The 23,758-nt window shown below is 36.0% G+C and overlaps 2 protein-coding genes across 2 annotated transcripts; one reads left to right on the top strand and one right to left on the bottom strand.

Moving 5' to 3' along the window:
• The first annotated feature begins 2,976 nt into the window (after positions 1 to 2,976).
• LOC113357477 (uncharacterized protein At4g14342) lies at positions 2,977 to 6,076 on the top strand. The gene is made up of 5 exons (XM_026600881.1): positions 2,977 to 3,083; positions 3,184 to 3,234; positions 4,085 to 4,170; positions 4,273 to 4,396; positions 5,817 to 6,076. The coding sequence occupies exons 2-5, from the start codon at positions 3,229 to 3,231 to the stop codon at positions 5,862 to 5,864; spliced, it is 264 nt and encodes an 87-aa protein (XP_026456666.1). The 5' UTR covers positions 2,977 to 3,083; positions 3,184 to 3,228; the 3' UTR covers positions 5,865 to 6,076.
• Positions 6,077 to 6,382: 306 nt separating this feature from the next.
• On the bottom strand, positions 6,383 to 7,977 carry LOC113360021 (probable glycosyltransferase At5g20260). Its single transcript, XM_026603574.1, has 3 exons — positions 7,826 to 7,977; positions 7,178 to 7,526; positions 6,383 to 7,051 (listed from the first exon to the last, which is right to left on the bottom strand). The coding sequence occupies exons 2-3, from the start codon at positions 7,511 to 7,513 to the stop codon at positions 6,383 to 6,385; spliced, it is 1,005 nt and encodes a 334-aa protein (XP_026459359.1). The 5' UTR covers positions 7,514 to 7,526; positions 7,826 to 7,977.
• Between the last annotated feature and the right edge of the window lie 15,781 nt (positions 7,978 to 23,758).

Genomic DNA, 23,758 nt, shown 5'->3' with positions numbered 1-23,758 from the left:
TAAATTTTGTTAACGAGGAAACTGCAAATACAGAAAAATCCCGGGACCTAGTCCAGATTTGAAAACTAAACTGTATTAAGCCTCTACAGACTCTAGCCTACTATCAGAACTTCGGACTGGAATGTAGTCGAGACCAAATTAAACCGTCATAGCAATTCAATTACAGTCGTGCTCCTTAGCCTCTTGAATCCCAGCAGGACTCCGCGCAATTGATTCCCTTAGCTGACGTCCTTTACAGCCTAAGAGTTTCTTCAACTTAATTGAAGAATTTAAACTAATATGCACTTATATGTGTTTTCCATTCTGATCAAAGATCAAGGTGAGGTAGGAAATCGATTGCAATAGACAAAGTCTAGCAAACCTCAAAATTCGGTTTTATGACTCCCGAAGAGCAGACTAGATTATTATTCACCTCACAAGTATAAAATTGTGAAATTACAAAGTCTGAGACGAAGAAACTATGTCATTTCTATCTATCTTTTTTTCTGGAACAAGGATCGACAATTAAAACAAGATCAGGATACACGAATTGTCAAGATAAAGATAACTGAACCTGGCTTCATGAATCCCTAGGTGAAATCCTTTTAGTCGCTAAACCCTAGAAGGGTTTGAAGGAGAGTACGGTTCTAGTTTACAACTAGGACACACAAGAAAAGTATCAGCAATTCAAAGATCCCAGTTGTTTGAGGTTCTCCTTATATAGACTTTCAAGATCAAGGTTGCTTTAGATTTAATCTAAGGTAGCTTTGCAATCAATCAATCAATAATCATCGTTAGATGAAAAAACTTGACTTGAAATTTAACATAATAGAATATACAGTCTGGTTAGGATGAACCATAACCAAACGGTGTATAATGCTTTCATCAAAGTTAGCCGAAACTAGCCAATTGAACAATAAGCTTAACCATTTTCATATAACAATTTAAGACTTTTATTTGAGTCACAATGTGATCAATCATGTCTAGATAATGTTTTTAAAGAGTTATTCAAGTGCCGATTATCTCATAGAAATAATTCTGATGCATCTGAAAACATTCGATAGGGTAAGTACGTGTAGTATACCTGTTCATGAATATTCTTGTCATAGTACGTGTACCGGGTATGTGTACCCTTAATACAAAAACAAGTTCAGGAACTCACAGATCTTTTATGGCATGCGTACTGGGTATGCGTACCTTTCCGGTTTTGAAACCAACAGATATTTTCCAGTTTGAATACTAATATGCGTAGCTTCTTGGTTCACGATTCAACAAACTTATTATGGTATGAATACCGGGTATGTGTACCAAAAAGTCGCTGCCGAACTATAGTTACGCCAGTACGTGTACTGGTACAGGTACTGCAGCTCTGGACTTATAACAGTTCTCCCAGTATGTGAACTGGTATGCATACTGTCTTGTATCCAGATTTACAGTAGTTCTATTTCTCTATAATAATCAATATGAAACATTCTCGAATAACATCAATAACACATATCATTATTCCAGGCTATATCAAATGATTAAATCTTGAATCATAATTTAGGTCATGAGAAATAAATTGTTCTTAACCAAATTCATCAAGTATGAACAAATGTTCTTAAGCTATTTAGAGAACGATATTCAAGATAAACTTGACTCAAAATTTCTGTTATGCATGTACTGTCTAATTTAATCATGCGACAATGTCTCATAGATAGAAAGGTGAAAAACTTGAGAAATAGGTGGTTCAATCTTCACTTACCTTTGTTGAAGAAGTTCTCAAAGCTCACGTTAATCTTCGCCTTCAAACGGTAGAATACAATGATATACGATACTCAACTACACACTTCTATCCTAATCCGAGACTTGACTAAATGTAGACTAAGAACAAAAATCAAGATATAGTTTTGACAACTAAATTTTACAACAAGCTTGAGATAGCAACACTTGTGAGTTCGACCGAGCAATGCTCTGACAACGGTTTCCTCGTTAACAAAATCTTGCTGTGTCTTTACTTTTACTTTCCGCAATTATAATTATTGTTTTAGTTATGGTTAAAAGTAAATACATTGTACGTTAATCCCAAACAGTGGGGTGATCCATATAGCTAGGTTCAATTTCGAACTAGTAATTATATACCCTTGTGGTTGCTATCTTCTTGACAGTTTCTGTTTATAGTAGATCATGCAAGGTATCAAACTTATAGGTTGATATCGAAAAGATTGTGGTGTAATTGGTACCCTCATCATTTCATTAGGTATGCCTCTTTTATCTACTAGTTTCTTATACAGACTGTCTTCCCTTAACTTCCAAGGTCATTGCCAGAGTTAAGTCTTGCAAAGCAAAAAATCTTGCTTTTTGCAGGAAGAATTATGCTTATTAAATCTGTGCTCCCTGGAATGGTGTTTTTTTTTTTTAATTGTTCCTAAAAGAGCTATCAAGGAACTTAATACGATTTTCAAAATATTTCTTTGGCGGACTCTGACTTTGGTAAGAAACATAATCATATTGGTTGGAATATTATTTGTCTTCCTTACACTGAAGGTGATCTTGGAATTAGGGACTTACCTCTTACTAATATAGTTGCTAATTTTAAACACATTTGGGATATTATGTCTGGAGCTCAAAATGTTTGGACTAAGTTGGTTCAAAGAAATTTGATTAAGAATAAAGATTTTTGGTAGCCGAGAGACATTGCAAAAATTAGTTTGAGAATAAAAAAGATATTAAAAGAATAATAAATAGGTTAAAAGAATATTAAAAATAAATAAGTACAATATAGCAATCAAAATAACTCTATAATTATAGGATTCACCATCTTAGAGGCCAGGTCTCTCTCTTTTTAATTCTTTCTACTTCTTTTTTTTTCCCTCCGTATCCGTACAAACTATGACGTAGACTCTCCGTTATTGAGGAGATCTTAGACGAACATCCTTCTTCGGTATGCAACGGCCATGAACCTCGTCCAGGTATATTTAACTTAGTTTTTACGCTATAGTTAAGACACCCCTTATCCACCTTCTGTGGATGAGACTAAAATTGACATCCCTTTTAAAACAGCCAGACCCCAACTAAACGAGGTTCTTAACCCAAGTGATATCTTTTCATGCCCTAGTTTCTCTGTAAGAAACTATTACGAAGCATCTCTATGTTTGTTCTTATTTTTAGGCTTTTGTTCCACTTTCTCTCTGCTATGTTTTTGATAAGTGTTTGTTTATGCAGGTTGTGGCAGAATATTGTTATCTGATTTTTCTCAAAGTATCGAATATGCAGGTGGGTTTCGATTCTACTCTTCTTTAGCTAGACTATTAATAATCATAGCATTATTCGAATTAAGCATGACATTTTACTCGAAAATTGTACTTATCAGAGCCCCAATGCATACTGTAATAATAGATCATCATTTACTTGATGATAAAATTCATCATCTTTTTGTTTCTTATAATGTTTCTTCTTTGTTTTAAATTCCGTCTTAAACCTAATTTTGCTTAGGAAAAAGATGAAGAAAGATTAGAGAAGAAAAAAGGAGGTTGGATTTTTAGTTTAAACTCAAACTAATTACATGGGTACCTATTGAGTTGCTAGCAAGAAATGTTAGTTGCTTTTGTGTGTGTGATTGAGTCTCGTTAGATATAAGTGATTTTCACCTTTATATGGGTGGTAGAATTGTGGTTGTCTGTGAATTTAGGTTTTAGTCCTCTCCACCCTTTCCAGATCCTTAAAATTCCAACAAAGACAAGATATTAGACCTTAAAACTTGTGTACTTCGAAATTTCTCGGTTGCTCCCGTAATTATGACTTACTTAAACACTGCAAGCCTGTAAACTCTGAAACGAAGCAAAAAATATTCTTGAAAGTGTATCATGTTATGTGCATGCAGATGGGTTAAGTATGTAAAAGTGTAGAGTATCCGAAACAAGAATACTTGGAATTCCATCAATCTTTTTTTGTATGTTTCTAATTTTTATACTCCGAAACTGTCTATCCCTATCTATCAATCTTTCTTTGGGAGTCTCTTCAACCAACGGAGTGTGGTTATTATACATTGATTACCACAGAGGTTGTGCATGCTTCCCTGTCTAATTCTCTTAATGATCAATCTTTTCTTGTTTATTTGGTTCAGGCAAGTGATAGGTTCAACATCAATTCCCAGCTTGAGCATCTTCAAGCCAAGTATGTTGGGACAGGCCACGCTGATTTGAACAGATTGTAAGTTCCAACTTCCTCGAAAGTGTATTAATAGCTCCTTATGCAAGACTTATTTATCTCCTGTTAACGGTTGTGCCTTTCGTTTTGTTTTATTTTAATTAGTGAATGGGCAGTGAACATCCAGCGTGATAGTTATGCATCTTATGTAGGTCATTACCCCATTTTGTCTTATTTCGCTATTGCGGAGAATGAATCAATTGGAAGAGAGCGTTACAACTTTATGCAGGTATTTACATAGTGTTCAGTGTTATCTTGTCTTTTAACTTTTTTAGTCTCTCCTTATGTCCGACTTTGTTGATTGAGAGGATTTAATTTTAGTTAAAATATGTCTGATGCACAACTTTTCTTCCTTTGCTACGACATCTTCATTTAAATGCCTACTTTCTTTTACCAGTTTAATTTGTCAATTGTTGAAACATCATATACGCTGAATGTTCTTTATGTTACGTGTGGCTGCTATAGTTTTATTTGATCAGTGCTAGCACGGAGAGGTGCACAATCGAATATGTCTTTAATATCACGAATGAGTTTTATTCCTAGCTGTAGAGCTAGCATATGTAGGAAACTGGTGGATAACACCTGTGGACTTGTCAATGAGCTTTCTAATCTTTCTAATTGACCATCTTCAAATAATTTGTCTGTTTAATCTAAGCTTTTATTTAGCCTTTGTAGTAGTTCAATCTTGAGTACCACAGACTTACGTTACGTTTAAGTTTAACTAATGTCAACTTAGACCAGCTCTGGTTACTCTTGGCTGAGTATTGTTAGCCACAAACTTGTTCCATTGTGGAAAACATCTAGACCTCATAGTTGGTTAACTTGTCAATTGTTGAAACTTTTTATACATATTGGTTATCTTAATTTTACATTTGCATGTTATAGCTCTGCCTTGGGATACCCTGACAGATAACGTATTATGCTAAAAATAGCTCAAAATGATTGCCTTTCCCTATATAATTTTGCTGATAAAATTTCCAGACAAACTGTTGATAAGCAACATGTTAAACCAATAAATCTTGAAACTACTTTTGTTTCATTTAGGAATCTTAGTTATGTATGACCTAGAGTCCTCAAACTCTGTGGGGGTAATCTTTCCAGGGGAAGACTTGGAAAGTAGACAGATCAATAACAAGAACATCTGTCTCTATCTCTGTTTTTTAGTATCCAAACCGAGATCCATTCCAAGCTGTCTTGCCAGCATATTGTTGGAAATCTGGTGAATCACATCAGTCAACTCCAAGGGTCTCCAGGTTCACTTATGCTATGGTTAGCTTTTATATGTGTGCTTGACTTGTTTAACAAGCAGTGTCATTTCTCTTTCCATGCAAACCTTGTCGACTTGTAATGTTTGACGTCATCTGATACTTGTGACTATCTGCTTCCGCTATTTATGTTACCATAATATTTTCATTTTCATTCATTGCTGATGAAATACTGACATTAAGTTAAAAGAAAATCTGATAAGCAAGGTTTTTGAGTTCCGTTTGGATTACTCAACGTTGAATACAATTTCATGGAGAATTTATTTTGATTTACCTTTGAAATCTGTGTTAATCCTATCTTTTATAGGGAAAATTTGTTATCTATACTTCTCTGTTCGTTAGTACAGCTGTTATGACTAACACTCTTGTATTAACATTGTGCAGAAAATGCTGCTGCCCTGCGGTCTGCCACCAGAACGAGAAGAAGATTAAGAAGTCTCTTTACTGGTGCCGACATTAAAAAAAATCAGCTTAGCCCATCCTTACCACTGCATATGTTTGTAGACTATTTCATTGACTATGTTTGTTGACTGGATCTATTTTATCTTCAAGGTGTTGTGTATTCTGAATGTTTTTTGTGTTCTATGCATGGGGCATTACATGTGAAATTTTATTTTGACGATTCGAGACTAGGTTATTACTTATTATAGCTTCGGGAAGTGCTCATCCACATTCACTTTCAAATACCATAGCACCCACAAATCAGGGTGCACAAAGCATCACTTTTTCCCTTTATAGATAAAACTTCGATCTGTGATGGGTTGTGCTAGATCTTTTTTTTTTTTGTTTTTTTTTTTTCATCTCGATCAGCTGTATGATATTTCCCCGCAGTCGTCATTTTTCAATTGTATGATATTTCCCCGCAGTCGTCATTTTTCAATTGCAAGTGTACGTCAAATTGAAAAAATAAAATAATTCAAAATCAGATGAAGCTATAATTCAAAATTCTTTCAAGCTGGTAGATGAAAATTGAGACGCCTAAGCCAAACTGAATGAAGTATCATGTGAAAAACATCAAAACGTTGAGCAGGACGATTAATAGTAAAATGCCGTTGAACCTGTGTGACCCTCTTCTGAAGTTCAAGGTACTTATCATCTGATATTGATAGTAATATAGTTTTCAGTTCTGGTATCTGTTCGATTGGAATCTGCACTGAAAACTGGCTCCAATCAAGCACATCACTAAATGGAAGGACGTAGTGATCAGAAAGAATCACCGGAATACAACTTGCATGGATCGCTTCAACCACTCCAGGACTCGCGACTTCATACCCACTTGGGCACAGACAAAATTTGCTCTGAGCCATCAATTCACCATAATCCTGTCCCTTAGGAAGATATTCATGAACCTGTAATTCGTTGTCTTTGTCTTTCCAGTGCTCCATTAGCTTCTCTCGTATGGCTCCATGAGCCCCACCAGCAAAAAAACCAAGTATTGAACGATTTAAACCAGTTCTACGGAACTGTGTTGCGGTGCCAAGAGTTCTGGGAAGAAGATAAATTTCCGGCAAGGACACATCCCTTTTGGATTGAAAAGTTTCTGATGAATTAGCATTGCAGAGAACTCTAATAACGTTCTTGAATAGTTCATTAGGAGCATGACTGGTGACATAGGGTGCCTGCAACATACGACCAACAGAAGATAATTTAGCAAGAAATTATGTACTGTCATCATTTAAAGGGGAGAAAAGAAGAAGTTGGGATTTGTAAGTTAGAAAGGATGGAATAGAATTGTGTGTACTTACGAAATCATGACATGAAACCATAAAATGGTCACCCCCGCTACTTTTATTCCAGTGTTGGTATTTCTCTGGTATTACACGAACATAATCTGCCACGACATGAATGTAGGGATCGAAATGAGTAGTGGGTGTGTATAGAGCTCGAACCATATTAGTTACACTGAAGGGAAGGAAGAACGCTTGGGCTTCATCGATATGCCGCGCTGCAAATGGGTTTATCTCATTTTCCATTTCCTCAATGAAATGGCCTTCAGTCGAATACAGCATGCTTAGTGGTCCTTCATGTACCATAGGCACTTCCCCTTCTGTATACGTCCAGATTTTGAAGGTTTTCTCCATCTCAATGTAGCTCCTGATTCATGAGTACATACAAATATTCAGTTACATTTCATTTTTTCTCATCTTTCGTAATCATGAAAAATGCAAGAACCCTCAAGAAGATTCGTACATAAGCTGTAGTTGGGTACTATGTTGTGTGAGGCGCTAGGCGAGGACTAAGCCCTCCGCCTCGCCTAGGCGCCCAAGGCGACCAATTTTTTTTAAAAAAAATATTGTTGCTCACATTTTTGCGTCTTTGGGTTTTTTATTTAGGATAATCAACTTTAGAATGAAAACCACAAACCAGATTTTCTAAATGATAAAGATCTTAACTGATGAAAGGCGTGTGAATTTCTGTAAGTTGGTCCCCTAGGAATGAAGTCTTCCACTTCGTTAGATGAATAATTACGTGTTCGTGCTGCCTTCCGAATCGCGTCTCTTGCTCTTGCAAGGTCATCTTCAATTCTTTCCAAACTAGTACGTTTCTCCTGCATTTGCAGTATAATAACAATCTATTATAATCAACCAAAGCAAGTCAATGAAGAACTAGGAATGTGAAAAAACAATGTAATATGTAAGGACTTACCCTTGTAAGAATCTTGCTATCATCACTACTAGTAGTACTTGAAGCTAATAAAGGGTAAACAGAAGAAATATTTTTTGGCAAAATGAAAGAAGAAGAAGAAAGATTAGACGAGACGAAGTGGGTGTTGATGATGAAATGGTGATTGTTATAAGGAGAAAGGTAGAGAATACTAAGAAGAAGCAAAGAAGTAAAAAGTATCAATGGTGTTTTGTAATACATTAAGCTGCTATCTGCCATGTTTGATCAAGTTAGGACTACTAACGAGAGATTTATGATACTAGTGGTGAAAATTAAGGAAATAAAACTAGACTGGACTTCGGTTTACGTGTTAATACTTATAACGATGTGTCCGTCGTAATAAATTTTCAAGACTTCTTTTTTCTGTTCATTTCTCTTATTAAAATAAGTTATAAGTTCCGACTTAAGTCGAGGGATCCATTCCGTAATTTAATCACAAAATTGGTTAAAAGGACCAAAATCAATAATTCTTGGGTGAAATGGATAGTTAGATTTTGATACTGTTTAAATGGACAAAAATGTAAAAATAGGCAAGATGTAACCAGTTTCATCGTGCCCATTTTCAAATATTTTTCTTATTTTTAGTTTACACAGGATGTATCCAGTTTCATCCTTGCTATTTTTTAAATTTAAGTTAGGATGAATCCAGTTTTATCCTTGCTATTTTTTTTTGGCCATTTCACCCAAACTATTTTTTACTTGTCCATTTGAACCGTGATTTAAAAATATTTGGACAAATGATCCATTTACCGTAATTTAATTAGTGTCCGGGTTGGCTATATTAGTATGAGTATATTAATTATATGTCCCTACTTTTGACACCCAATAAATATATCCTTATTTAAGGATAATATTTTTTATAACCTTATCCACTTAATATTACATTACCTTAATACCCTCGCTCATATGATATTTTTTTTTATTTCAAAATGGAAAAAATTTCTTCCTCTACCACTTCACCACCAACACTAGCACCACCACCACCAACATTCAACTACCATTCCACCACCACCGTTCAACAACCACCACCTACCAACCGCCACCACCACCAATATTCCACCACCACTCCTTTACCACCACCATTATACCACCAACATTCAACTACCATTCCACCACCACCGTTCAACAACCACCACCTACCAACCGCCACCACCACCACTCCTTTACCACCACCATTATACCACCAACAGTCCTCCACCACCACTAGTTCGTCGCCGCCATCACCACTAGTCCGCCGCCGCCACCACCACTAGTTCACCGCCATTGCCGCTGCCGCCACCACTGGTTCAGATACTTATGTATCAACAAAAGTAGTTGATCCATTTCAGTTCGATCAACAATGGATGTTTATCCTTTTCAGTTGGATCAACAGTAGAAGTTTATCCATTGCAGTTGGATCAACGATGGATGTTTATCCATGCTGATGGAAAACATGCTACCATTTCATTAGTTGCAGTTTCAGATCCACCAACAAAACCATCAACCACCATTAATAATCCATAGCAGCAACCACCGCCACCGTCGCCGCCGCCACCATCGGTTCAGATAATTTTGTATCAACAACAGTAGTTTATCCATTTAAATTGGATCAACAATGGATATTTATCGATTGCAGTTGGATCAACAGTGGAAGTTTATTCATTGCAGTTGCAGTTGGATCAACAATGGATGTTGCTGATGGAAAAATGCTACCATTCAATCAGCAAAATGCAAGATCCATAATCTGGATTCATCGGGAAGTTCAATCTTTAGTATGCCGTTAAAATACTGTATTACTTCAAGGCTGACTTTGATTAAGCTTATTTTTTACCCTTTTCATGTACATTTCCACGACCGACCGAAGTACTGCAACATCCCAGCTCTGTCCACACCACACCACACAACAAGTATATAAGTTAAACAATTTTGTTAACATTGCAGGCCGTAGAATTACGGGATTTGTAAGTGAGAGCATGAGTTGATGTTTCCATTGAGATTCATAAAAGTTAAAACATACAAGTGAACAATACGAACACAACAACAATTTTGAGATACAGACAAGAGCTTACATCATGAACACATTCAAATGCAGAGATCATGGCATGAATACTCCCTATACACTCAAAACTAAGGTCTACCCTTCCATCAGTCATCTCAGCAATCACCTATTCATCAAACCAGAAACAATCAGATATCAATTGAACGAAACAAGTTCCCTAGCTTAATTATTAGCACTATGAGTTACAATGAGCAAATCTCTTGAAATGGTTTTGCGTGCTCATTTGGAATCCAAACTTTTTAAACCCAAATTTGTTCGCTTAGCATTCAAATTAACCCTAATAATCCTCAAAGCACCAGAAAGTCTAAATACTTCATATGCCTAATAAATGGAGAGAAATTATTGTGACGGAGGTGGTGGCGGCCGGTGATGTTGGCAGTAGCAGAAGGGTGGTGGTGATACCGATAGAGGAGGAACGAGAAGAGAGATATTTTTTTCCAGATCTGAAATCAGAAGTCCCTAAATTGTTAAAAAAAAATGGGTATATTTGGAAGTCTCTAAATTGTTGATGGGCCCCTGATGGACTTATTGATAAAGAGGGACATAATTATTATATGATAAGGATATTTGTATAGATAATCAAAAGTAGGGACAATAATTCAGTTACCACTACTAGTATTACTCCCTCCGTCCCATTATTAAGTGACCTAGTTTAAGTTTGCACAATTTTTAAGGCAAGCAAGGAAAAAAATATTTTTAAACATTTTTATAATTATACTCTTATGGATAATAACTAGTGAAATTTAGAAATAATTTATCTCCCAAACTATTCCACAGATGTTCGCAAACTTCATACCATTGAAAAGCATTTTAGAACACCTATGCAACGAATATAAACATGCCTATCAAATTATGCATATTTCTTATATTTTTTTTATAATTAACTAAAAGGATAATTTTAGAAATATCTCATTGTTTAGTGATATAGGTCACTTGTTAGTGGGACAAAATCTAAAATCAAATAGATCACTTAATAGTGGGACGGAGGGAGTATTTCTTGACGCTGGTATTAACTTCCTGATTTTTAGGTTCAAAAAAACTAAAAAACTTCCAGATTTTATCTGTTTTTTATGTTTGTTTTTCTCCTATATGCAGCTTACGTAGTTATTACTACCTCCCAGCGGAGGAGTAAGAAATTAGAAATGAGGGGAGCTAAATTTTTACTCCCTCCGTACCTATTTTATAGGTGGAATTTTGATTTTTCTTTATCCCATTAGATAACGTAGATGGGGCAAAACGATTTGTTGGTTTTTACAGAATTGAGGAGACGACCTTGAACCGAGCAAACTGCTTAACCTCACATAGATGCACTGCAAGAAGGGAGTGCTTTAAGTTCGAGAGATCAATCTGTAGGACTCCGGCCTAAACCAAGACAATGGTCGTTCCAGAGTCAATTCGGTCACAAGAGAGGATGGATCGATCTGTAGGAGGGAAGCTGAGAAATGTGCGAGATCAATGGTGATCAAAGATTGTAGGTGTGTTGTGTATTCTACGTGAAGAAATAAGATAAGTTCTGATTGATTGAATTTGCTCTGTTGAGAGTAATTGTTCAGACAATGAGTTCGTGTGCTCTTGTTGTCTGTTTGACGAAAGAGTGTCTTGTTTTTCAATCATGATTCAGAAACTTATTTATATTGCTAGAATTGTAAACACCTTGATCCCATGAAGTGTGACAGTTGCTGGAGTCAAAGAGTGGGGAAGTGGAAATCGTGTTAAAACCAGTTGCTCATCATGCGGAGACTTGGTTGATTTTCCATCCACTACTTTGCTAACTCCTCCAACTGATTGCACGACTTGCTCACATTCTCATTGTGTGTATAAACACACGTGCCGTAGAACGCCAGACTAAAACCCTAGTTAATATCCCCCATGTAACACGATTGATGTCTCGTGATTGTGAGTCTGCGAGGCAGACGTGTATTTTATTAGTCAGTTGCTGACTTCATGGGACGATGAGTCCTTGTATTGCTGAGTCGAACGTGATTTGCAAATGTTCTAAGACTCATGAATCGAACGTGTCTGTTGAGACAAAGGTATAATTCTCGAGTAAATGTTAATAGTTAAGGTGAGAAAATATTGCACATTCGATGGATTGTTGAATATTGATAGTTGAACTAATATTCCTTAGTCTGAGCAAATATTGCTCATCTGAGCAAATGTTGCTCGTTTGATGAATTATTGGTAAAAGAACCAAATAAAATATTAATTTAGAATACTGTCAACTGAACCCAGTATAATTAATTAAAATGTTGATCACGGGATCAACGTAAAATTATTAGCATTTGAATCTGGAATTATGAACCTTGGATTCGAAAGCCCTAATTTCGATCAATTGCTGATCAATTGATGATTTATCGAAAATCAACCATGGAGTGAAGGAGGGACCGGCTACATGGGATGATGAGTCGACCATGTAACGCCCAGATGCTCGAATGAGCAAATACCAAAGTCTCTTGAAGACTGGTTGGTGAAAAGATGATTAAATGCTGGTTTAATCCTTCATTAAAATAATGTTCGTCTGAACCTTATGCGATAAAACCTAATAAATTATGAAGAGATGAAGGACCGACCAAGGGGTCATGAAACCGGCCTTGGTTGGTCATGGGACCGACTGAGGATCGTTTTATGAAATTCCAAATTGTTTGGAAGAGTTTGAACCTAATGTGAACAAATTAGGTCAAATGATGAAAATATGCGGGACCGGCTTCTTACAAGCCAAAGAGACAACCTTGGTCGGTCAAGGTAATATGCTCATATCATCAAAATGTTCGTGTCTCAGTCATGAGAATTTTGATATTTTCTGATACGCGTTTGAGCAACATTTTGAGAAAATATGAAGAAATCAAGGTTTTTGCTCAAACTGAGGAAACTTCATAAGATGAAGGAAATAATAATAATAAAATAAGGAATCATGAAGTGTTGGACCGGCTATGGCCAAGGCATGGCCGGCCGTCCAATAAGCCAGGTCTCATGGCACTTTTCCTAAACTTATATTATTCTCATGATTTTAGGGAAATACCATGAAATCAAGGAGTTTGTTGAAATAAAGGAGTTTTCCTTAAAATGAAGGAGTTTCCATGAGATGAAGGAAACAATGATAATTAATAATAATAAAATAAGGGGCATGTGGGACCGACCACGACTAGGGCATGGTCGGCTGGCTAGGGCCCGATCCCGTGAACTTTCCCTAATTTTATATCTTTTCCTTGATTTGAAGGAAATATCATGAATCCAAGGAATTTCATGGGATGAAGGAAATAATAATAAAATAATAAGGAATCCAAGGTGTGGGACCGGCCACAACTAGGGCATGACCGGCCGGCTAGTGAGCTCGGTCCCGCGACACCTTTCCTAATTTTTGTTATTTCCTTGATACGGAGGAAACACCATGAAACTGAGGAGTTTCCTTAAAATGAAGGGATTTTCATGAGATCAAGGAAAAATAATAAAAATGATAAAATAAAGAATTAGGCGTGGGACTGGCCGGCCAGTGGGCCCAGTCCCCTAGCACCTTAGCTAATATTTTATTATTATTATTTTTCTTCTTATTTTGCATAGGTTCATCGTTCCTTCGTATTTTGGAATGCTCGTTCGTGCATTCAGGTGCTCGTTAGTGCATTATTGCTGAATATACTTGCACCATTTTGGCCGGGGCTTACTCGATAGCGACTCAGATGCCCGTACGTTGAATATTTATCACTAACCCATGGAATTCTGCTGGGAAGAACCACGAGTTGAAGTAATGGAACATTATGACGTAGAATATTTCCGAATATTCAGTTAATGAATTTAAGAATTAGAGATTATTAATTGATGGCTCTATACTAGCAGGCATGGTGTCTAGGAGCATTAATTATCTGAGAGTCGAGTAATATGAGCTTGTTGAAGCGTCATATTTCTTTTACATAATCAGGAAAACATTGTTACATCCTGAAGACGTTATTGCTCTATACTAGCAGGCAAGCTGTCTAAGAGTCGTCCAATCTTTCGATTCTATATAAAAATATTTACTGAAATTGCTCAGTATTTATGAGATATGTTGTTGCCTCAGCTGAGAGACCACACATCTACATATACTCTGAGAGACAGTATTCTCAGTCAGAGGTTCTTGCGGCATGAACTTTCCTGCTTCAATGAGAGACATGAGCCTCAATACTCATCTGATTGCTGGATCATGAGTATGTACAATTATGGTTTTACGATTTTAGCCTTTGTCGAAAATCCACCATCAACAGATAGGCGGAATACTATTTCCATACATACCCTTATTTATAGTACATAGATAATTGTGTTATCAATAGGACAAGGGGTAAAATTTATTTGGGGAATTTAAAGAAAAGAAGAGAGAGGAGAGAGAATGTCCGAGTTTCTCGAAAGTTAGGATGGTTCGGGGTTCGTATTCACACAGTAGCAGGAAGGAGTCATTGGGTTATGATCATCAAGGTTTGCATCATGAAGATCGGCATGTTCAGAAGAATAAGGTTCAAAATTGGGTTTCGGTTTTAAAGGGGTTTTCAGATCAACATAAATCAAATCTATCAAGTCCAGTTATTAGCAACAAAAAAGGTGCGAAAGAAGAAGGTTGGTGTTATAGCATAGCTCAGTTGAACCCACCAAGCGTTGGTATGTCAAGTTTGGTTGTCATATTTTAGTGAACCAAAACTCATTTAAGAGTCGCTTGATTAAATGTACTAGAGTCAACTTCGTATAGGTTAGCTTGAAAGTATTAGGATACGAGACATTACAAGTATTGCGAAGACTTGAAGAAGTGAAGAAGTACGGAGATAAAACCACAACATCATCCTTCCACTTGAGGTTAGTGATATTTGACTTGAATTGTTTCATTACCTAACGCATCTTTCAAGTCGTGCATATTGAAAACAAAACTGCGAAGCATGAACACTCTAGATAGACATAGTATTAAGGAATTCAATACGAGGTTTATTGCTTAACCATTAAACTTTGTAGATAAGACATCAATATAATCGTATGAATGCTATTGTGATTATGTATGGAGATGAGGTGAGTATTTCATCCTAGGAAACAATGTTGCTACATGTGTTTTAAGGAAGTAAGTTCATGAACTTTGTTTGTGAACCGAAAAGGAAATCGCCAGGCGTTATTGGGGATGTTCTTCATTGCATATCTTATGAACGACCAATATGTGTGATTAGTATAACCGCTCATGACTTGTTTGTGTTCTTGGTAAAACTATTCACATGAGGCCTGACTTTTGTATTGGTATGACTTTTATTAGTGAAACCGATCTTAAGTAATCACCTGTTGGTATGATCGAGTTTGTGTAGTTTGTAAGGCCTAACACTGGGTAAAGGGGAACCGATCCTAGTAAGATGTGCAACACGTCACAAAGGGGAATCGATCCTTGTATAGGGTGCAGCAAGGTTTATAGCAGAAAGGGGAACCGATCCTATGGACATGTGCAACACATTTTTAGGCAAAGGAGAACTGATCCCATGGACATGTGCAACACATATAAATACCATATATATGTGGGGAACCGATCCTAGTACCTAGTCAACCGAATTTTGGGAAGCTAGTGTGACTATGCACAGTACTCACATGGAGGTAGAACCGAAACTTGTTTTGGTAGAACCGTTAAACCCATGATTTGTGATTGAGAAGTTCTTAATCAATCGCATAGCTCTTGAAAGTCGGATGAACCAATTCTAAACTTGTTTGGAAGTGTGGTAAATCGGTTTCAAGTGAGTAAGTATGAAAGAGGACTTACAAAGAAAGGATGTCGACACACTTTGAACACATGCAGTAATGCGTATTTTTTTTTATTGTTCAAAGATATTCCTTAACGGCTAAGAAAGAAGTAAATCCCAGGATCGAAATTAAATAAGTTAATAATCTTTTAATTAAGATTTTTAATTATATATGAAAAATAAAAATTAATAATGTGCATTTGCTAGTTAATGATTTTCCAAGGAGATTTTCGATCATTATTTTGGACAGAGCATTCTCAGGAATTATGAAAACCGAATATGGAGATTATTGTATAATATCTTGAGAATATTTTCGGTTTTGGAAATTCCTTGGTGTCCAAACTTCCTTGTCTATAAATACTTGAAGTTTTCCTTTCTAGCAAACTAATCCTTCGTGACAGTAAACTTCCTCTGTTGTACTGTTACTAGTGAAGCCGCCTATTCGGAGAGGAGAGTAACCTAATTGGGCGAAATCTATTACGACCGCTCAGTTTAAAGTCTTCTTTGGGATTGAGAAGCTCTAGAGCGTACCGTTGGTGGGAAACTAGATAATTGTGGTTTATCTTTTGTTTTCATATTGATTTGATTGTATAACGGTGGTTGAACTTTGATTGCACCTAGTTTTTTTATGCTTGAGAATCTTCTCTTCTGATATAAGATTCACTCAAACTAGTTCAAGGTTTCGACAGGGATCTTTAGACTGTTGTTAGTGCTTAAGACGATCTTGTGATAATCCATTGTTAACAGACTCTGTTCTGTGTGTGATTGATCACAAGAGATTCAAGTAGTTGTGTGCATGTGTTTATTGAAGATCTAAGAAGATTTGAAGACAAAGAAGAGATAGAAGATTTCTGACTTGGTTATATACATCTTTGGTGTGCACAATAATTGTTTCGGTAAAAGAGGATCCAACTATAATCGATCTATCCTTGTGGTATTTTGATAGAATAGTCGTGTAGATTGGCATCAATACGTTTCCTTGGGATTAAAGGTATTGATTGCAAAATCTTAACGATTACCTTTTGGTAATTGAATATAAGATATATTTTGGAACCTAGCAAAGGAGTTTATGTTAAGATAAACAGAAGAGCCTTTGTCCAACTCATATCACTTGGTTGAAGAGAGTTGATACCAAACAGATTTGTTGTTCCTTTACTGTTTGGAATATGAACCAAAGTAATTGGTCCAAGTACGTGACTTGTTTACAGGTTGGAGGCGTGGGAATAAAGACGGAACTAGGTGAACTATAGGTTTAGTTGCTTGGTCTCAACTATACGAAGTTGGTTTATTTTGTATAGCGGCTTAATCCTGAGAGTATTCAATTCTGGAAAAGGTTCCGGGGTTTTTATGCATTTGCGATTTTTCTCCTTAACAAAATCTTGCTGTGTCATTTACTTTATATTTCCGCATTATAATTGTTTTATTATAATTAAAGTAAATTACACAAACGTTAATTCCTATTTACTTGATAAGCAATCCTATTGTGTTTGGTTAAGTCTGAACCTTTGTATCAAGTAAACATACTTCGTTGTTGTATTTTCTTGATCTCGTATCCATAGACGATCACACGAAATGTGAATCGATTTGTTGTATTGTCCCGACTCAGTCCATAGACAATCACTTTCGGAGAAAGGATTTATAGGAAGGAAAAGTTTTTGCTTGAGTTATATTTGGGTACCCTCTCCTTTTCATTTAGGTCTTAGTCTCTGTAGTTGCAGGAAATCCTACACTACACCCCTCATATGATTTCATTATTGATTAGCTCATTTTTTAGGTTTACACTCTTAATTTTATTGATTAATTTCTGAATGTTCTTACAAGAAAGATAAAGAAGTCAAGAATGATCTCTGCTCTGAACTTTCTCTCTCCTATTTACTTGTTTCTTACTCAAAAAAGATCCCCCTCATGTACAACTCGAATGACTATTTATAAGGAAATACATAGTGGATGACAGCTAATCTGTCCTTTATTTTTGGGTATGGTTTGCGACATTCTCGCGGCCTTACCAATGTTAATTTCGCAAGCTCTCTAATTTTCGCAAGACTATCACATCTTTCTCATGGTCCTTGCTGACGTCGTTTCTGAAATTGTTCTGCGACGCTATTGTGCTATACCATTGATAACTTCGCTGAGACATAATTGTTGCGAGATTCTGATCCTACAGTCTCAAAGAAGAAAAAGATGCGGGTGATTCCTGAAAATCTCTCAATAAAAATTGATTGTGAATACAAGTCTTTCATCTTATCATCCAAATCGGATGATATTCTTTTAACAGAAGAAACAAGAAACAAAGGGACTTAATTCAATTCAATATGAGTAGATCTGCCATTATTTTGTTACAAAATATGATGCGCAAAGAATCTAGTAAGAAATTTTATGGTGCATGGCATTGGATCTTTGAGAAGGGATTTGAATATTTGCTTCTGGTGCGTGATAGAAATAAGTTTGGTGAATTATTACGCCTAGCTTTTTCAGAAAATAAGACAACATCATTCACTATTTTTCCAGCTGAAAAGGGTTCAAACAGATGTAGGAGATTTGTTCTTGGTATTGAAAGGTTATTATCAGGAAACAAGGATACTTCAACAAATCATAGAGAAAATCCTTCTCAGGTAAGGAAATAAAAAAAGAGTTTAATCATAAACAAGGAAAACATAAAACAATTCAAAAGTCTACTAATTCCAATCCACAATGGGAGAATGCTGCGATAATTGAGTCTTCTGTATCTGTAATCTATTGGTGCAATATTGGAAAGGAGATTTTACGTAGATTCAATTTGGTAGAAGATTTTGATATTTTCCGTTTGATGATAAAAGAGCTTTTTTCTTTTCGTCCTTAGAAGACAAAAAAATCATGATGTAACAGTGGTTTATGGAGCTTTCAAGGTATTTCAGTAGGATTACTTCCATGGTGGTCTTCAGTTAATACAATCGATTTTTCAAGCAACAATGAGAATTGGATTGAAATTAAATGGGTTCCATTTAACTTACGGTGCAATGACTGTTTTAATCGGTAAAGTGTCAAATTTGGTGATCTGTTAGAAATACATCAATCGACTCTTTCTTGGGAAGATGCTTATGCAATTCGTCTTAAAGTCTGTCATTTTGATCAAAAAGACACAATTTTCTTATTCACTTATAATGGAGTATGTTTTCATGTTCAAATTAATTCTTTGAAGTATGATAATGGTGAAACACAAAAATTTCAATCAAGAATTAGGGTTTCAAGGATATCTATTGAGTCATCGCAAATCAAGGAGAATAATGAGATTTTCTCAAAGAATAATCAGACTTCCCATATTGGGTAGCCTACTTTGCAGCATTCAACCCAAGCAGTAAATCAAAAAAATTCAAGTGAGGAGAATTCTGCGCGCGTGAATAAAGGAAAGAATATGTATCCAGAATTCTCAAATTCAAATTTGAATTTTCAAACGGAACCAAAAAGGAAAGCTAGAAGGTTGCAGATTTTGGATACGGGGAGCTCAAATTCTATTGCGCATCCAAGTTTGATTCCAAGGGTACCCACACCAACTTCTTCTTTTACAGACACCCATTCACCAACGACTAATTTGAATTTGAATTCAAATGATTCAATTCCCGATGTTGTGAAAGAGACTATGCCTATACCTTTACAACAACAATCCGGTGTTAATGAAGAATTGATACCACCAAGAGTAAGTTCTGATATACCCTTACTAGTGGAAAATTCTAATTCACATTCAAGCTCGGAGAATTCAAATCCAGTTAATCTATAAGATGGCCAGTGGAGCAAGATTAAGCACAATATTGACCCTAATTTAAGGAAACAATTTGAAGATAGCTTCACAAATGATTAATTTGGGGCCTTAAATTGGTCTTTTCTTCAAGGGGAACAGAGAAGAAAATGTTTATTTGATGATGGAAGCAATGAAATCTCATCTGCGGAACTTTAAAGCAGAAGGAGGTAAATTTACTTAATTAGTTTCTTTCACTGGTTTTCTTTGGGTTTTTCATTTTTAATGGATTTCAAAATTATTTGCTTGAATGTGAGGGGTCTCAATGATCTAAGTAGAAGAGATGTAATCAAAAAGAAGGTTAGGGATTGGAAACCAAGCATACTTCTTCTTCAGGAAACTAAAATTCAACAGTGTAATGATCTTTTAGTTTGGCAGACTTAGGGTAATAAGAATGTGCAATGGATTGATGCACTTTCTGAAGGAAGATCAGGGGGGGTATTCTTTGTTGTTGGGATGATTCTAAAAGTTGTAATGGTTCAGACAGGAACGGGCTTTTTTTGTATTGCTCCCGTATGGACGTGCCATTTCATATTGCCGAACTAAGGAACTCTCTACCGTTAGGGGTTAAAAGAAACATCGTAATGGCCCGTAATTCCTTTTGTTGTACAGGACAATAAAAGAATATCAACCATTAGTCATAGCGGGAATATGAGCGATAAGTCACACGGGCAATACGGTTGGATCATCGACAAGATGCGCTATGATCGTTACAACCCATATCGCCATACGGATAACCCCTTAAGATCAATGGACACAAACTAATCCTTCAGAACCCCCACTGATCTCTGTATGAACTCTATGCACAATATTATCATCGTTCATATGAACCATTATAACCGATCTGATCTCTATATGAACTCTCTGCGGATAGTACCTGAAAAAGTGGGGGTACAACAACCACACCCAATAATTTGCTTAGCAATCTGTATGGACAAACTCCAATATACTTTCTAGAGAATCAACTAGACAGTGAGACTCAATCTAGATAAAAAGTATATCAAAGAGTTTATATCTCAATCTCTCGATTTGATATATACTCAAGCAAATAGAAATCTGCGAGTCTTTATCAAAGAGAGATAACTTGGATGGTACCAAAGACCAATATCCAAGTGTCAATCAATTTAAATCAACAACCAAAAGGTCGGATATTCTAATTGATTGAACAACGCACAACCAGTGATATTTCAGTTACATAACAAAATATAATGCGGAAAAGAAATAACACAGACACCATAATTTTGTTAACGAGGAAACCGCAAATGCAGAAAAACCCCGGGACATAGTCCAGATTGAACACACACTGTATTAAGCCGCTACAGACACTAGCCTACTCCAAACTAACTTCGGTCTGGACTGTAGTTGAACCCCAATCAATCTCACATTGATCCAAGGTACAGTTATGCTCCTACGCCTCTGATCCCAGCAGGATGCTATGTACTTGATTCCCTTAGCTGATATCACCCACAACTAAGAGTTGCTACGACCCAAAGTCGAAGACTTTAATAAACAAATCTGTATCACACAGAAAAGTCTACGGTAATAGATAAATCCGTCTCCCACGAATATACCTACGAGTTTTGTTTTGTCTTTTGATAGATCAAGTGAACAGGAACCAATTGATACACCAGACTTATATTCCCGAAGAACAACCTAGTATTATCAATCACCTCACAATAATCCTAATCGACGCAGCGAAAAAAGATATTGTAAAATCATAAACGATGAGACAAAGTGTTTGTGATTACTTTTCTATCTTGCCTATCGGAGATATAAATCTCAAGCCAATTATTAAAATTGTAGTCGTACGATAGAATATGCAAGATCAGATCACACAACTACAAGAAAAGTAGTATCGGTCTGGCTTCAGAATCCTAATGAAGACTTTAAGTCGTTAACCTGGTTTAGAAAAAGAAACAAAAGGTTAAAGGAGAATCAACTCTAGCTTATGCAACTAGTATCACACGTAAGGTGTGGGGATTAGATTTCCCAGTTGCTAGAGTTCTCCCTTATATAGTCTTTCAAATCAGGGTTTGCAATCAATGTTAGCTTGGTAACAAAGCATTCAATATTCACCGTTAGATGAAAACCTGACTATATTCAAGCTAATATTTCTCAACCGTTGGATCGAAATCTTAGCTTGTTACGCACAAATGAAATGTCCAATTTTGGGTTTATGTAACTGTTCCCAAACATTAACATTTGTTGGTTCAACAATAGTTAACCAAATGGTTTTCCATATGATCACTTTCATATCCACCATATTCTTCTTCACCATAACTAGTCCAAATGACTCAATTGAACTAGTTAGAGAGTTGTTCAATTGCTTAGATCTTATGTAACTACACAAGACACAATCAAAGCAAAAACGGTTTGATTCACTCGAATCGGTTCATGAACTTTATAGCCACGGTTTGCAAAAGCATTCCTTAGTTTATATAAACATGAGTTTAAGAAAACCCGATTTTAGATATAACATACTCAAGTTCGCGGACTGGGTTCGCGGAATTAAGCTCACGGAAGGAGTTCACAAACTTCAGCAGAAATTCTCGGGTCGAGAACTTCCGCCAGTTCGCGGACTTATCTCACGCCACATTCCGTTTCTCTTGATCAACAAAGTTCGCAAACTTTGGTTCAAGGAATAAGGACTTATACATATATGTGTTTCAACAACAATTCTTATATCCTACCAATGGTTATGTAATCTAAACTCTCATTTCAATCATTGAAACATTCTCAGAGGACGTTATATAGCCGTTATTCACAAGACCATTTTTCGTCAGAGCAATTTCTGAAGTGATTGAAACATAACATGACATTCGTCACTAGGTAAAGATGAATTTGGCTAAAGCGAAATCTTACCAACACATATTTCGAGAAATAGATAGGCGAGTTAAACTCGGCTCGAAATAGCAAATGTGTATAATGAAAGTCTATATATCAAAACGACTTTTTTCTAAAGAATAGGAGATAGAGTAAATAGACTTTTGAGTGACATATAAGTTCAAGTCTCCACATACCTTTTAGTCGATGAACTTCCACCAGTTCCTTGATTAGTCCTTCGTCTTGTACGATGATTGCCATGGAGTCTTGAGATCAACTACACTTTCTATCCTAGTCCGAGACCTTTAGCTATAATGGGCTAGAAATCAAGACTTATAGTTTTGATCACTAACATTGACAAACATGCTTGAGATAGCAACGCATGCGATTTCGACCGAGCAATGCTCTAACAATCTCCCCCTTTGTCAATTTTAGTGACAAAACTATTAATACATATGGAATACAAAAAATAAATAAATAAACTTTTGTAGATCCTATTCTACATGCCTAATCTTCAACATTACTCGAAATCTTCGTCACTTCCAAGTACTCCAATGATCCGAAAGGTTGTAAGTTTAGCATCATCGTTGTTGAAAATCCGTAGCTGTAACAACAAGAAAACAATAGTTCTCAATCATTGTTATGCAGTGTCATAATATCATTACACAGCGTCAAAGTCCAATTTGTATCACAACTTCAACAATAGTACTATGGTGATATGTATCACTCCCCCTTAGTCAATACTCCATCTCACATGGAAACCACTCCCCCTTGTATAATGATCCGAAAACCATATGTACTTGTAGTGTGAACTACATATTAATTCTTCCCCTTTTTGTCAATAAAATTGGCAAATATACAAGAACGTGATCCTAATGAAATTTCTGAAAGAGACATTTCTTGACCAAAAAAAAAGCAAAAAATATATCATCTTATTTAGATGCAATCATAAAGCCGAAGATAAATGCATTCATCAAGGAGTTTAAAGATACAAGATAACCTCTATAATACTCCATAGCTGCACTCCCCACAAAGATTTGGCAATTAAGCGCAAGTTCAAAAGAACTCTCCCCCATAAAATGTCATTCCCGAAAGAACAACAAGAGCGACCTTAATTTCGAAAGAAAAGAAGGATTTATTTGGACATAACAAATCACATACAAGTATGAATTTAAATCCAAAAAATTCAATTAAACTAACCACAAGAGAACCCATGATTAATTTAATCGACAAATGCTCAACATAAGTGAACTTATGGAGACTCAAAATATACAATTAGATTAATCACAAGAGAACCCGT

This window comes from Papaver somniferum, chromosome 3, assembly GCF_003573695.1.
Source record: "Papaver somniferum cultivar HN1 chromosome 3, ASM357369v1, whole genome shotgun sequence".
In the NCBI taxonomy this organism is placed as follows: Eukaryota; Viridiplantae; Streptophyta; class Magnoliopsida; order Ranunculales; family Papaveraceae; genus Papaver; species Papaver somniferum.
This window is presented reverse-complemented; position numbering and strand designations above follow the sequence as displayed.

Bases quoted from the DNA above. Each gene is read 5' to 3' on its own strand.
- LOC113360021 (XM_026603574.1), bottom strand. From the start codon at position 7,513: ATGGAGAAAACCTTCAAAATCTGGACGTATACAGAAGGGGAAGTGCCT. The intron at 7,052-7,177 runs GTAAGTACACAC...CGTATGTTGCAG, and splicing joins TGGTTTCATGTCATGATTTC to GCACCCTATGTCACCAGTCA.
- LOC113357477 (XM_026600881.1), top strand. The intron at 4,171-4,272 runs GTAAGTTCCAAC...TATTTTAATTAG, and splicing joins CACGCTGATTTGAACAGATT to TGAATGGGCAGTGAACATCC. The intron at 4,397-5,816 runs GTATTTACATAG...AACATTGTGCAG, and splicing joins AGCGTTACAACTTTATGCAG to AAAATGCTGCTGCCCTGCGG.